General features: G+C 42.5%; 6 protein-coding genes across 6 annotated transcripts; all 6 read right to left on the bottom strand.

Annotated features, from left to right (window-relative positions):
* Positions 1 to 1,214: 1,214 nt before the first annotated feature.
* Positions 1,215 to 1,823, bottom strand: LOC109746654 (putative ripening-related protein 4). The gene is made up of 2 exons (XM_073498705.1): positions 1,744 to 1,823; positions 1,215 to 1,689 (listed from the first exon to the last, which is right to left on the bottom strand). Exons 1-2 carry the CDS (start codon positions 1,821 to 1,823, stop codon positions 1,215 to 1,217), a joined length of 555 nt encoding a protein of 184 aa, XP_073354806.1.
* Positions 1,824 to 3,692: 1,869 nt separating this feature from the next.
* Positions 3,693 to 4,304, bottom strand: LOC141020574 (putative ripening-related protein 4). Its single transcript, XM_073498704.1, has 2 exons — positions 4,225 to 4,304; positions 3,693 to 4,170 (listed from the first exon to the last, which is right to left on the bottom strand). The coding sequence occupies exons 1-2, from the start codon at positions 4,302 to 4,304 to the stop codon at positions 3,693 to 3,695; spliced, it is 558 nt and encodes a 185-aa protein (XP_073354805.1).
* A 1,870-nt stretch (positions 4,305 to 6,174) lies between these two features.
* On the bottom strand, positions 6,175 to 6,786 carry LOC109746653 (putative ripening-related protein 4). Its single transcript, XM_073498702.1, has 2 exons — positions 6,707 to 6,786; positions 6,175 to 6,652 (listed from the first exon to the last, which is right to left on the bottom strand). Exons 1-2 carry the CDS (start codon positions 6,784 to 6,786, stop codon positions 6,175 to 6,177), a joined length of 558 nt encoding a protein of 185 aa, XP_073354803.1.
* A 1,872-nt stretch (positions 6,787 to 8,658) lies between these two features.
* Positions 8,659 to 9,270, bottom strand: LOC141022448 (putative ripening-related protein 4). Its single transcript, XM_073498703.1, has 2 exons — positions 9,191 to 9,270; positions 8,659 to 9,136 (listed from the first exon to the last, which is right to left on the bottom strand). Exons 1-2 carry the CDS (start codon positions 9,268 to 9,270, stop codon positions 8,659 to 8,661), a joined length of 558 nt encoding a protein of 185 aa, XP_073354804.1.
* Positions 9,271 to 11,141: 1,871 nt separating this feature from the next.
* Positions 11,142 to 11,753, bottom strand: LOC141022447 (putative ripening-related protein 4). The gene is made up of 2 exons (XM_073498701.1): positions 11,674 to 11,753; positions 11,142 to 11,619 (listed from the first exon to the last, which is right to left on the bottom strand). Exons 1-2 carry the CDS (start codon positions 11,751 to 11,753, stop codon positions 11,142 to 11,144), a joined length of 558 nt encoding a protein of 185 aa, XP_073354802.1.
* A 1,872-nt stretch (positions 11,754 to 13,625) lies between these two features.
* On the bottom strand, positions 13,626 to 14,237 carry LOC141022446 (putative ripening-related protein 4). Its single transcript, XM_073498700.1, has 2 exons — positions 14,158 to 14,237; positions 13,626 to 14,103 (listed from the first exon to the last, which is right to left on the bottom strand). The coding sequence occupies exons 1-2, from the start codon at positions 14,235 to 14,237 to the stop codon at positions 13,626 to 13,628; spliced, it is 558 nt and encodes a 185-aa protein (XP_073354801.1).
* Between the last annotated feature and the right edge of the window lie 372 nt (positions 14,238 to 14,609).

The following is a 14,609-nucleotide window of genomic DNA, read 5'->3' as shown; positions in this document are numbered from 1 at the left end:
ACCGCCCATAGAATTCATATGAATTTTGTATTCTATTTTATTGGGTATAAATATAAGTATGTAACCTGTAAATCGTCAAATATGGTAGAGCATGCCCTGGTGGGAAATACCCTTTAGTTCGTGGGTGTATATACACCTCACATAGAAAATAATAATGATATTAATAAGTCACAAAAGTTTGGAATTTTTTTTGCAATAAATTTGACTGTCTTTTGCGCTAATTGTGTCTCTTTCTTTGGTTTTGCAACCAACAGATGGTTGGTGTTCTGCAACCTTCGGGCTTATAACAACTGGGCGTGCAACAAATATTTTTAAAGAGCCGCCTTCTTTGTTTCACTGAATGGAATTTTGGCACGGAGCTTCCACTAATAGTCATTTTTGAATAACCGAATGAATGAAATTCACGGGAAAGTAGTGCAACTAACTAACTAGTTTATATATCCGTATGAGTGACATACGTTTCCAAATTTCTTATATTATATATGGGATGGAATACACCAAGATTAAGGTGTAGCTCGGCAACATCAAACTAATACACCACCGGATTAAATTATTACAGATGTAACACACTAGAGTTTTCCTTTGTATATTCACTAGCAATTTGTTGTTTCGTGGTACTCAAAGCGCTTTTTAATTTCAACATCTCCATCCACATCGTTTAGGGTTCTCTCTTTTCTTAATACTGGTGTTTCTTTCCAGGAGGCACTGAAAGAACCGATTCTAGGAACAACTCAAAAATCATCAAGTTTTACTGCCCGAATAATTCAATGTTTTTGTGTATAAATAGTGAAATATATGTCTATGACCAGCATAACATCACATATGGTAGTGTGTGTATGTTTGTGTGTGTGTGTATTCAGTCATATATGCAAGGTCTTGTTGAACTAAAAATTGATGTATTTGCCAATGTCATTTCATATTGTACCCAAACTAGGCAAATACATAAATCTCAAAAAAAATAAAATACACGTAAATAATACATATAGCACATAAACAAGGTAAATACATAAATCAAGAAAAATATCATATACATGTGAATCGTAAATATAGCATCGAGACAGGACAAATACATAAAGTTGTGAAAATATCAAATACAAGCGAGTGGTGGCTTATTTTAATTAGCAGCAACTCCACCACCAAGAGAACAACGCACACATCTACGTTTCCGCATGTCTGCGTGTACATAGCTTAATGCAAGGTCTTAATGGCATAGCTCACACATCAGACCAAGTGATCTTGAACACTCCAATCTCCTCCTTGAGCCCCAACGCCTTCCACACGGCCGGTGACGCGTCTACGTCGTTGTATGGGCACGGTGGCTCGAAGTTGTGCTCGGCGTCGCAGCCGTACACCGAGTCACACTCATCGACGACCTTGGCCAGCACGACACGCCCGTTCCCGTTGATGCGGATCATCTTGTTGCACCTGCGCTTGCCGTCCAGGCGCAGCCACCCCGTGGACAGCGCCACCAGCTCGGTGTCCTTGTGGAAGCGGTTGTCGCAGAACGATTTGCCGCCGCCGTCTCCACCTCGTGCGAAGCTATTCAAAGTTAGGATCGCCGGCGTGTCGGCCGACACCGGGGGCGAGCACCTGAATTGCGGGTAGCGATGACCATCTTTACAACAGACCGAGCCGTGATCCCTGTTGCAGTCGCCGGATTTGCCATGCAGGAAGCCACTGATGTGGCACCTGCCGCGAAGATGTTTGGTCTCTGTAGTAACGTTCGCGCTGCTGCCCACAGACACGGAGACACCATGGACGCGGTGCTGTGACAGGAACATCACGAGAGCAAACATAGCTAATAGCTTCTTCAAGTTAGCCATGTCTGTGAGGTACTCACCTTGCTTGCAAATCTGCAATTTGTGCTTGTGCGTTTGTGAGGATATATTGGTTGATCCATGTTCTTTATATAGGGCCCAAGCCCCAAGGAACAACAACTGGGTTATCTAAGTCAGTCTCATTTCTTCGGTTTTGTAACCCAGAGATGGTTGATGTTCTCCAACCTTCGGGCTTGTAACATTTGGGCGTGCAACATATACTTTTAAACAACCGTCTCTTCTTTATTTTGTTGAATGAACTTTTGGCATGGAGCTTCAATTAATAGTCGAGGTGGAGACATGCGTGAACGTACGAGTGAATGACATGCACAGTGAAGTAGTGTAAGTAACTAGTTGAGACTATCTATATCAAGAGTGATGTACGTTTCCTACTTGTATTATATCTGGGGGATGGAAGCCGCCAAGATTAAGGTCTAGCTCGGCAACATCAGAATAATATAAAGATAGATTGAATTGTTACAAATGTAACTCACTTGTTATTAACCTTGTATCTAGTTTTTCTTGTAATTTTCTATTTGGTGTTACTCAAAGCGCTTTGTAATTCCTGCAGCTACCTTCCACGTCCTTCTCCATACCAGGTGTTTTTTGGGAGGCACCGAAAGAATCGGTTTTTGGAAAAACTCCGATATCTCGGTATTTTACCGCCCATAGAATTCAAATGAATTTTGTATTCTGTTTTATTGGGTATAAATATAAGTATGTAACCTGTAAATCATCAAATATGGTAGAGCATGCCCTGGTGGGAAATACCCTTTAGTTCGTGGGTGTATATACACCTCACATAGAAAATAATAATGATATTAATAAGTCACAAAAGTTTGGATATTTTTTTGCAATAAATTTGACTTTCTTTTGCACTAATTGTGTCTCTTTCTTTGGTTTTGCAACCAACAGATGGTTGGTGTTCTGCAACCTTCAGGCTGATAACAACTGGGCGTGCAACAAATATTTTTAAAGAGCCGCCTTCTTTGTTTCACTGAATGGAATTTTGGCATGGAGCTTCCACTAATAGTCATTTTTGAATAATCGAATGAATGAAATTCACGGGAAAGTAGTGCAACTAACTAACTAGTTTATATATCCGTATGAGTGACATACGTTTCCAAATTTCTTATATTATATATGGGATGGAATACACCAAGATTAAGGTGTAGCTCGGCAACATCAAAGTAATACACCACCGGATTAAATTATTACAGATGTAACGCACTAGAGTTTCCCTTTGTATATTCACTGGCAATTTGTTGTTTCGTGGTACTCAAAGCGCTTTTTAATTTCAACATCTCCATCCACATCGTTTAGGGTTCTCTCTTTTCTTAATAAGTGTGTTTCTTTCTAGGAGGCACTGAAAGAACCGATTCTAGGAACAACTCAAAAATCATCGAGTTTTACCGCCCGAAGAATTCAATGTTTTTGTGTATAAATAGTGAAATATATGTCTATGACCAGCATAACATCACATATGGTAGTGCGTGTGTGTTTGTGTGTGTGTGTACTCAGTCATATGTGCAAGGTCTTGTTGAACTAAAAATTGATGTATTTGCCAATTTCATTTCATATTGTACCCAAACTGGGCAAATACATAAATCTCAAAAAAAATTAAATACACGTAAATAACACATATAGTACAGAAACAAGGTAAATACATAAATCAAGAAAAATATCATATACATGTGAATCGTAAATATAGCACCGAGACAGGACTAATACATAAAGTTGTGAAAATATCAAATACAAGCGAGTGGTGGCTTATTTTAATTAGCAGCAACTCCACCACCAAGAGAACAACACACACATCTACGTTTCCGCATGTCTGCATGTACATAGCTTAATGCAAGGTCTTAATGGCATAGCTCACACATCAGACCAAGTGATCTTGAACACTCCAATCTTCTCCTTGAGCCCCAACGCCTTCCACACGGCCGGTGACGCGTCTACGTCGTTGTATGGGCACGGTGGCTCGAAGTTGTGCTCGGCGTCGCAGCCGTACACCGAGTCACACTCATCGACGACCTTGGCCAGCACGGCACGCCCGTTCCCGTTGATGCGGATCATCTTGTTGCACCTGCGCTTGCCGTCCAGGCGCAGCCACCCCGTGGACAGCGCCACCACCAGCTCGGTGTCCTTGTGGAAGCGGTTGTCGCAGAACGATTTGCCGCCGCCGTCTCCACCTCGTGCGAAGCTGTTCAGAGTTAGGATCGCCGGCGTGTCGGCCGACACCAGGGGCGAGCACCTGAATTGCGGGTAGCGGTGACCGTCTTTACAGCAGACCGAGCCGTGATCCCTGTTGCAGTCGCCGGATTTGCCATGCAGGAAGCCACTGATGTGGCACCTGCCGCGAAGATGTTTGGTCTCTGTAGTAACGTTCGCGCTGCTGCCCACAGACACGGAGACACCATGGACGCGGAGCTGCGACAGGAACATCACGAGAGCAAACATAGCTAATTGCTTCTTCAAGTTAGCCATGTCTGTGAGGTACTCACCTTGCTTGCAAATCTGCAATTTGTGCTTGTGCGTTTGTGAGGATATATTGGTTGATCCATGTTCTTTATATAGGGCCCAAGCCCCAAAGAACAACAACTGGGTTATCTAAGTCAGTCTCATTTCTTCGGTTTTCTAACCCAGAGATGGTTGTTGTTCTCCAACCTTCGGGCTTGTAACATTTGGGCGTGCAACATATACTTTTAAACAACCGTCTCTTCTTTATTTTGTTGAATGAACTTTTGGCATGGAGCTTCAATTAATAGTGGAGGTGGAGACATGCGTGAACGTACGAGTGAATGACATGCACAGTGAAGTAGTGTAAGTAACTAGTTGAGACTATCTATATCAAGAGTGATGTACGTTTCCTACTTGTATTATATCTGGGGATGCAAGCCGCCAAGATTAAGGTCTAGCTCGGCAACATCAGAATAATATAAAGATAGATTGAATTGTTACAAATGTAACTCACTTGTGATTAACCTTGTATCTAGTTTTGCTTGTAATTTTCTATTTGGTGTTACTCAAAGCGCTTTGTAATTCCAGCAGCTACCTTCCACGCCCTTCTCCATACCAGGTGTTTTTTGGGAGGCACCGAAAGAATCGGTTTTTGGAAAAACTCAGAAATCTCGGTATTTTACCGCCCATAGAATTCAAATGAATTTTGTATTCTATTTTATTGGGTATAAATATAAGTATGTAACCTGTAAATCATCAAATATGGTAGAGCATGCCCTGGTGGGAAATACCCTTTAGTTCGTGGGTGTATATACACCTCACATAGAAAATAATAATGATATTAATAAGTCACAAAAGTTTGGAATTTTTTTCGCAATAAATTTGACTTTCTTTTGCACTAATTGTGTCTCTTTCTTTGGTTTTGCAACCAACAGATGGTTGGTGTTCTGCAACCTTCGGGCTTATAACAACTAGGCGTGCAACAAATATTTTTAAAGAGCCGCCTTCTTTGTTTCACTGAATGGAATTTTGGCATGGAGCTTCCACTAATAGTCATTTGTGAATAACCGAGTGAATGAAATTCACGGGAAAGTAGTGCAACTAACTAACTAGTTGATACTATCCGTATGAGTGACATACGTTTCCAAATTTCTTATATTACATATGGGATGGAATCCACCAAGATTAAGGTGTAGCTCGGCAACATAAAAGTAAATACACCACCGGATTAAATTATTACATATGTAACGCACTAGAGTTTCCCTTTGTATATTCACTGGCAATTTGTTGTTTCGTGGTACTCAAACCGCTTTTTAATTTCAACATCTCCATCCACATCGTTTTGGGTTATCTCTTTTCTTAATACTGGTGTTTCTTTCCAGGAGGCACTGAAAGAACCGATTCTAGGAACAACTCAAAAAGCATCGAGTTTTACCGCCCGAAGAATTCAATGTTTTTGTGTATAAATAGTGAAATATATGTCTATGACCAGCATAACATCACATATGGTAGTGCGTGTGTGTTTGTGTGTGTGTGTACTCAGTCATATGTGCAAGGTCTTGTTGAACTAAAAATTGATGTATTTGCCAATTTCATTTCATATTGTACCCAAACTGGGCAAATACATAAATCTCAAAAAATATTAAATACATGTAAATAATACATATAGCACGGAAACAAGGTAAATACATAAATCAAGAAAAATATCATATACATGTGAATCGTAAATATAGCACCGAGACAGGACTAATACATAAAGTTGTGAAAATATCAAATACAAGCGAGTGGTGGCTTATTTTAATTAGCAGCAACTCCACCACCAAGAGAACAACGCACACATCTACGTTTCCGCATGTCTGCATATACATAGCTTAATGCAAGGTCTTAATGGCATAGCTCACACATCAGACCAAGTGATCTTGAACACTCCAATCTTCTCCTTGAGCCCCAACGCCTTCCACACGGCCGGTGACGCGTCTACGTCGTTGTATGGGCACGGTGGCTCGAAGTTGTGCTCGGCGTCGCAGCCGTACACCGAGTCACACTCATCGACGACCTTGGCCAGCACGGCACGCCCGTTCCCGTTGATGCGGATCATCTTGTTGCACCTGCGCTTGCCGTCCAGGCGCAGCCACCCCGTGGACAGCGCCACCACCAGCTCGGTGTCCTTGTGGAAGCGGTTGTCGCAGAACGATTTGCCGCCGCCGTCTCCACCTCGTGCGAAGCTGTTCAGAGTTAGGATCGCCGGCGTGTCGGCCGACACCGGGGGCGAGCACCTGAATTGCGGGTAGCGGTGACCGTCTATACAGCAGACCGAGCCGTGATCCCTGTTGCAGTCGCCGGATTTGCCATGCAGGAAGCCACTGATGTGGCACCTGCCGCGAAGATGTTTGGTCTCTGTAGTAACGTTCGCGCTGCTGCCCACAGACACGGAGACACCATGGACGCGGAGCTGTGACAGGAACATCACGAGAGCAAACATAGCTAATAGCTTCTTCAAGTTAGCCATGTCTGTGAGGTACTCACCTTGCTTGCAAATCTGCAATTTGTGCTTGTGCGTTTGTGAGGATATATTGGTTGATCCATGTTCTTTATATAGGGCCCAAGCCCCAAGGAACAACAACTGGGTTATCTAAGTCAGTCTCATTTCTTCGGTTTTGTAACCCAGAGATGGTTGATGTTCTGCAACCTTCGGGCTTGTAACATTTGGGCGTGCAACATATACTTTTAAACAACCGTCTCTTCTTTATTTTGTTGAATGAACTTTTGGCATGGAGCTTCAATTAATAGTCGAGGTGGAGACATGCGTGAACGTACGAGTGAATGACATGCACAGTGAAGTAGTGTAAGTAACTAGTTGAGACTATCTATATCAAGAGTGATGTACGTTTCCTACTTGTATTATATCTGGGGGATGCAAGCCGCCAAGATTAAGGTCTAGCTCGGCAACATCAGAATAATATAAAGATAGATTGAATTGTTACAAATGTAACTCACTTGTGATTAACCTTGTATCTAGTTTTTCTTGTAATTTTCTATTTGGTGTTACTCAAAGCGCTTTGTAATTCCAGCAGCTACCTTCCACGCCCTTCTCCATACCAGGTGTTTTTTGGGAGGCACCGAAAGAATCCGTTTTTGGAAAAACTCAGAAATCTCGGTATTTTACCGCCCATAGAATTCAAATGAATTTTGTATTCTATTTTATTGGGTATAAATATAAGTATGTAACCTGTAAATCATCAAATATGGTAGAGCATGCCCTGCTGGGAAATACCCTTTAGTTCGTGGGTGTATATACACCTCACATAGAAAATAATAATGATATTAATAAGTCACAAAAGTTTGGAATTTTTTTCGCAATAAATTTGACTTTCTTTTGCACTAATTGTGTCTCTTTCTTTGGTTTTGCAACCAAAGGATGGTTGGTGTTCTGCAACCTTCGGGCTTATAACAACTGGGCGTGCAACAAATATTTTTAAAGAGCCGCCTTCTTTGTTTCACTGAATGGAATTTTGGCATGGAGCTTCCACTAATAGTCATTTGTGAATAACCGAGTGAATGAAATTCACGGGAAAGTAGTGCAACTAACTAACTAGTTTATACTATCCGTATGAGTGACATACGTTTCCAAATTTCTTATATTACATATGGGATGGAATCCACCAAGATTAAGGTGTAGCTCGGCAACATCAAAGTAAATACACCACTGGATTAAATTATTACATATGTAACGCACTAGAGTTTCCCTTTGTATATTCACTGGCAATTTGTTGTTTCGTGGTACTCAAAACGCTTTTTAATTTCAACATCTCCATCCACATCGTTTAGGGTTATCTCTTTTCTTAATACTGGTGTTTCTTTCCAGGAGGCACTGAAAGAACCGATTCTAGGAACAACTCAAAAAGCATCGAGTTTTACCGCCCGAAGAATTCAATGTTTTTGTGTATAAATAGTGAAATATATGTCTATGACCAGCATAACATCACATATGGTAGTCTGTGTGTGTTTGTGTGTGTGTGTACTCAGTCATATATGCAAGGTCTTGTTGAACTAAAAATTGATGTATTTGCCAATTTCATTTCATATTGTACCCAAACTGGGCAAATACATAAACCTCAAAAAAAATTTAAATACACATAAATAATACATATAGCACGGAAACAAGGTAAATACATAAATCAAGAAAAATATCATATACATGTGAATCGTAAATATAGCACCGAGACAGGACAAATACATAAAGTTGTGAAAATATCAAATACAAGCGAGTGGTGGCTTATTTTAATTAGCAGCGACTCCACCACCAAGAGAACAACGCACACATCTACGTTTGCGCATGTCTGCGTGTACATAGCTTAATGCAAGGCCTTAATGGCATAGCTCACACATCAGACCAAGTGATCTTGAACACTCCAATCTCCTCCTTGAGCCTCAACGCCTTCCACACGGCCGGTGACGCGTCTACGTCGTTGTATGGGCACGGTGGCTCGAAGTTGTGCTCGGCGTCGCAGCCGTACACCGAGTCACACTCATCGACGACCTTGGCCAGCACGGCACGCCCGTTCCCGTTGATGCGGATCATCTTGTTGCACCTGCGCGTGCCGTCCAGGCGCAGCCACCCCGTGGACAGCGCCACCACCAGCTCGGTGTCCTTGTGGAAGCGGTTGTCGCAGAACGATTTGCCGCCGCCGTCTCCACCTCGTGCGAAGCTGTTCAGAGTTAGGATCGCCGGCGTGTCGGCCGACACCGGGGGCGAGCACCTGAATTGCGGGTAGCGGTGACCGTCTTTACAGCAGACCGAGCCGTGATCCCTGTTGCAGTCGCCGGATTTGCCATGCAGGAAGCCACTGATGTGGCACCTGCCGCGAAGATGTTTGGTCTCTGTAGTAACGTTCGCGCTGCTGCCCACAGACACGGAGACACCATGGACGCGGAGCTGTGACAGGAACATCACGAGAGCAAACATAGCTAATAGCTTCTTCAAGTTAGCCATGTCTGTGAGGTACTCACCTTGCTTGCAAATCTGCAATTTGTGCTTGTGCGTTTGTGAGGATATATTGGTTGATCCATGTTCTTTATATAGGGCCCAAGCCCCAAGGAACAACAACTGGGTTATCTAAGTCAGTCTCATTTCTTCGGTTTTGTAACCCAGAGATGGTTGATGTTCTGCAACCTTCGGGCTTGTAACATTTGGGCGTGCAACATATACTTTTAAACAACCGTCTCTTCTTTATTTTGTTGAATGAACTTTTGGCATGGAGCTTCAATTAATAGTCGAGGTGGAGACATGCCTGAACGTACGAGTGAATGACATGCACAGTGAAGTAGTGTAAGTAACTAGTTGAGACTATCTATATCAAGAGTGATGTACGTTTCCTACTTGTATTATATCGGGGGATGCAAGCCGCCAAGATTAAGGTCTAGCTCGGCAACATCAGAATAATATAAAGATAGATTGAATTGTTACAAATGTAACTCACTTGTGATTAACCTTGTATCTAGTTTTTCTTGTAATTTTCTATTTGGTGTTACTCAAAGCGCTTTGTAATTCCAGCAGCTACCTTCCACGCCCTTCTCCATACCAGGTGTTTTTTGGGAGGCACCGAAAGAATCCGTTTTTGGAAAAACTCAGAAATCTCGGTATTTTACCGCCCATAGAATTCAAATGAATTTTGTATTCTATTTTATTGGGTATAAATATAAGTATGTAACCTGTAAATCATCAAATATGGTAGAGCATGCCCTGCTGGGAAATACCCTTTAGTTCGTGGGTGTATATACACCTCACATAGAAAATAATAATGATATTAATAAGTCACAAAAGTTTGGAATTTTTTTCGCAATAAATTTGACTTTCTTTTGCACTAATTGTGTCTCTTTCTTTGGTTTTGCAACCAACGGATGGTTGGTGTTCTGCAACCTTCGGGCTTATAACAACTGGGCATGCAACAAATATTTTTAAAGAGCCGCCTTCTTTGTTTCACTGAATGGAATTTTGGCATGGAGCTTCCACTAATAGTCATTTGTGAATAACCGAGTGAATGAAATTCACGGGAAAGTAGTGCAACTAACTAACTAGTTTATACTATCCGTATGAGTGACATACGTTTCCAAATTTCTTATATTACATATGGGATGGAATCCACCAAGATTAAGGTGTAGCTCGGCAACATCAAAGTAAATACACCACTGGATTAAATTATTACATATGTAACGCACTAGAGTTTCCCTTTGTATATTCACTGGCAATTTGTTGTTTCGTGGTACTCAAAACGCTTTTTAATTTCAACATCTCCATCCACATCGTTTAGGGTTATCTCTTTTCTTAATACTGGTGTTTCTTTCCAGGAGGCACTGAAAGAACCGATTCTAGGAACAACTCAAAAAGCATCGAGTTTTACCGCCCGAAGAATTCAATGTTTTTGTGTATAAATAGTGAAATATATGTCTATGACCAGCATAACATCACATATGGTAGTCTGTGTGTGTTTGTGTGTGTGTGTACTCAGTCATATATGCAAGGTCTTGTTGAACTAAAAATTGATGTATTTGCCAATTTCATTTCATATTGTACCCAAACTGGGCAAATACATAAACCTCAAAAAAAATTTAAATACACATAAATAATACATATAGCACGGAAACAAGGTAAATACATAAATCAAGAAAAATATCATATACATGTGAATCGTAAATATAGCACCGAGACAGGACAAATACATAAAGTTGTGAAAATATCAAATACAAGCGAGTGGTGGCTTATTTTAATTAGCAGCGACTCCACCACCAAGAGAACAACGCACACATCTACGTTTGCGCATGTCTGCGTGTACATAGCTTAATGCAAGGCCTTAATGGCATAGCTCACACATCAGACCAAGTGATCTTGAACACTCCAATCTCCTCCTTGAGCCTCAACGCCTTCCACACGGCCGGTGACGCGTCTACGTCGTTGTATGGGCACGGTGGCTCGAAGTTGTGCTCGGCGTCGCAGCCGTACACCGAGTCACACTCATCGACGACCTTGGCCAGCACGGCACGCCCGTTCCCGTTGATGCGGATCATCTTGTTGCACCTGCGCGTGCCGTCCAGGCGCAGCCACCCCGTGGACAGCGCCACCACCAGCTCGGTGTCCTTGTGGAAGCGGTTGTCGCAGAACGATTTGCCGCCGCCGTCTCCACCTCGTGCGAAGCTGTTCAGAGTTAGGATCGCCGGCGTGTCGGCCGACACCGGGGGCGAGCACCTGAATTGCGGGTAGCGGTGACCGTCTTTACAGCAGACCGAGCCGTGATCCCTGTTGCAGTCGCCGGATTTGCCATGCAGGAAGCCACTGATGTGGCACCTGCCGCGAAGATGTTTGGTCTCTGTAGTAACGTTCGCGCTGCTGCCCACAGACACGGAGACACCATGGACGCGGAGCTGTGACAGGAACATCACGAGAGCAAACATAGCTAATAGCTTCTTCAAGTTAGCCATGTCTGTGAGGTACTCACCTTGCTTGCAAATCTGCAATTTGTGCTTGTGCGTTTGTGAGGATATATTGGTTGATCCATGTTCTTTATATAGGGCCCAAGCCCCAAGGAACAACAACTGGGTTATCTAAGTCAGTCTCATTTCTTCGGTTTTGTAACCCAGAGATGGTTGATGTTCTGCAACCTTCGGGCTTGTAACATTTGGGCGTGCAACATATACTTTTAAACAACCGTCTCTTCTTTATTTTGTTGAATGAACTTTTGGCATGGAGCTTCAATTAATAGTCGAGGTGGAGACATGCGTGAACGTACGAGTGAATGACATGCACAGTGAAGTAGTGTAAGTAACTAGTTGAGACTATCTATATCAAGAGTGATGTACGTTTCCTACTTGTATTATATCTGGGGGATGCAAGCCGCCAAGATTAAGGTCTAGCTCGGCAACATCAGAATAATATAAAGATAGATTGAATTGTTACAAATGTAACTCACTTGTGATTAACCTTGTATCTAGTTTTTCTTGTAATTTTCTATTTGGTGTTACTCAAAGCGCTTTGTAATTCCAGCAGCTACCTTCCACGCCCTTCTCCATACCAGGTGTTTTTTGGGAGGCACCGAAAGAATCCGTTTTTGGAAAAACTCAGAAATCTCGGTATTTTACCGCCCATAGAATTCAAATGAATTTTGTATTCTATTTTATTGGGTATAAATATAAGTATGTAACCTGTAAATCATCAAATATGGTAGAGCATGCCCTGCTGGGAAATACCCTTTAGTTCGTGGGTGTATATACACCTCACATAGAAAATAATAATGATATTAATAAGTCACAAAAGTTTGGAATTTTTTTCGCAATAAATTTGACTTTCTTTTGCACTAATTGTGTCTCTTTCTTTGGTTTTGCAACCAACGGATGGTTGGTGTTCTGCAACCTTCGGGCTTATAACAACTGGGCGTGCAACAAATATTTTTAAAGAGCCGCCTTCTTTGTTTCACTGAATGGAATTTTGGCATGGAGCTTCCACTAATAGTCATTTGTGAATAACCGAGTGAATGAAATTCACGGGAAAGTAGTGCAACTAACTAACTAGTTTATACTATCCGTATGAGTGACATACGTTTCCAAATTTCTTATATTACATATGGGATGGAATCCACCAAGATTAAGGTGTAGCTCGGCAACATCAAAGTAAATACACCACTGGATTAAATTATTACATATGTAACGCACTAGAGTTTCCCTTTGTATATTCACTGGCAATTTGTTGTTTCGTGGTACTCAAAACGCTTTTTAATTTCAACATCTCCATCCACATCGTTTAGGGTTATCTCTTTTCTTAATACTGGTGTTTCTTTCCAGGAGGCACTGAAAGAACCGATTCTAGGAACAACTCAAAAAGCATCGAGTTTTACCGCCCGAAGAATTCAATGTTTTTGTGTATAAATAGTGAAATATATGTCTATGACCAGCATAACATCACATATGGTAGTCTGTGTGTGTTTGTGTGTGTGTGTACTCAGTCATATATGCAAGGTCTTGTTGAACTAAAAATTGATGTATTTGCCAATTTCATTTCATATTGTACCCAAACTGGGCAAATACATAAACCTCAAAAAAAATTTAAATACACATAAATAATACATATAGCACGGAAACAAGGTAAATACATAAATCAAGAAAAATATCATATACATGTGAATCGTAAATATAGCACCGAGACAGGACAAATACATAAAGTTGTGAAAATATCAAATACAAGCGAGTGGTGGCTTATTTTAATTAGCAGCGACTCCACCACCAAGAGAACAACGCACACATCTACGTTTGCGCATGTCTGCGTGTACATAGCTTAATGCAAGGCCTTAATGGCATAGCTCACACATCAGACCAAGTGATCTTGAACACTCCAATCTCCTCCTTGAGCCTCAACGCCTTCCACACGGCCGGTGACGCGTCTACGTCGTTGTATGGGCACGGTGGCTCGAAGTTGTGCTCGGCGTCGCAGCCGTACACCGAGTCACACTCATCGACGACCTTGGCCAGCACGGCACGCCCGTTCCCGTTGATGCGGATCATCTTGTTGCACCTGCGCGTGCCGTCCAGGCGCAGCCACCCCGTGGACAGCGCCACCACCAGCTCGGTGTCCTTGTGGAAGCGGTTGTCGCAGAACGATTTGCCGCCGCCGTCTCCACCTCGTGCGAAGCTGTTCAGAGTTAGGATCGCCGGCGTGTCGGCCGACACCGGGGGCGAGCACCTGAATTGCGGGTAGCGGTGACCGTCTTTACAGCAGACCGAGCCGTGATCCCTGTTGCAGTCGCCGGATTTGCCATGCAGGAAGCCACTGATGTGGCACCTGCCGCGAAGATGTTTGGTCTCTGTAGTAACGTTCGCGCTGCTGCCCACAGACACGGAGACACCATGGACGCGGAGCTGTGACAGGAACATCACAAGAGCAAACATAGCTAATAGCTTCTTCAAGTTAGCCATGTCTGTGAGGTACTCACCTTGCTTGCAAATCTGCAATTTGTTCTTGTGCGTTTGTGAGGATATATTGGTTGATCCATGTTCTTTATATAGGGCCCAAGCCCCAAGGAACAACAACTGGGTTATCTAAGTCAGTCTCATTTCTTCGGTTTTGTAACCCAGAGATGGTTGATGTTCTGCAACCTTCGGGCTTGTAACATTTGGGCGTGCAACATATACTTTTAAACAACCGTCTCTTCTTTATTTTGTTGAATGAACTTTTGGCATGGAGCTTCAATTAATAGTCGAGGTGGAGACATGCCTGAACGTACGAGTGAATGACATGCACAGTGAAGTAGTGTAAGTAACTAGTTGAGACTATCTATATCAAGAGTG

The sequence above is a fragment of the Aegilops tauschii genome, chromosome 5, assembly GCF_002575655.3.
Source record: "Aegilops tauschii subsp. strangulata cultivar AL8/78 chromosome 5, Aet v6.0, whole genome shotgun sequence".
NCBI lineage: Eukaryota > Viridiplantae > Streptophyta > Magnoliopsida > Poales > Poaceae > Aegilops > Aegilops tauschii.
This window is presented reverse-complemented; position numbering and strand designations above follow the sequence as displayed.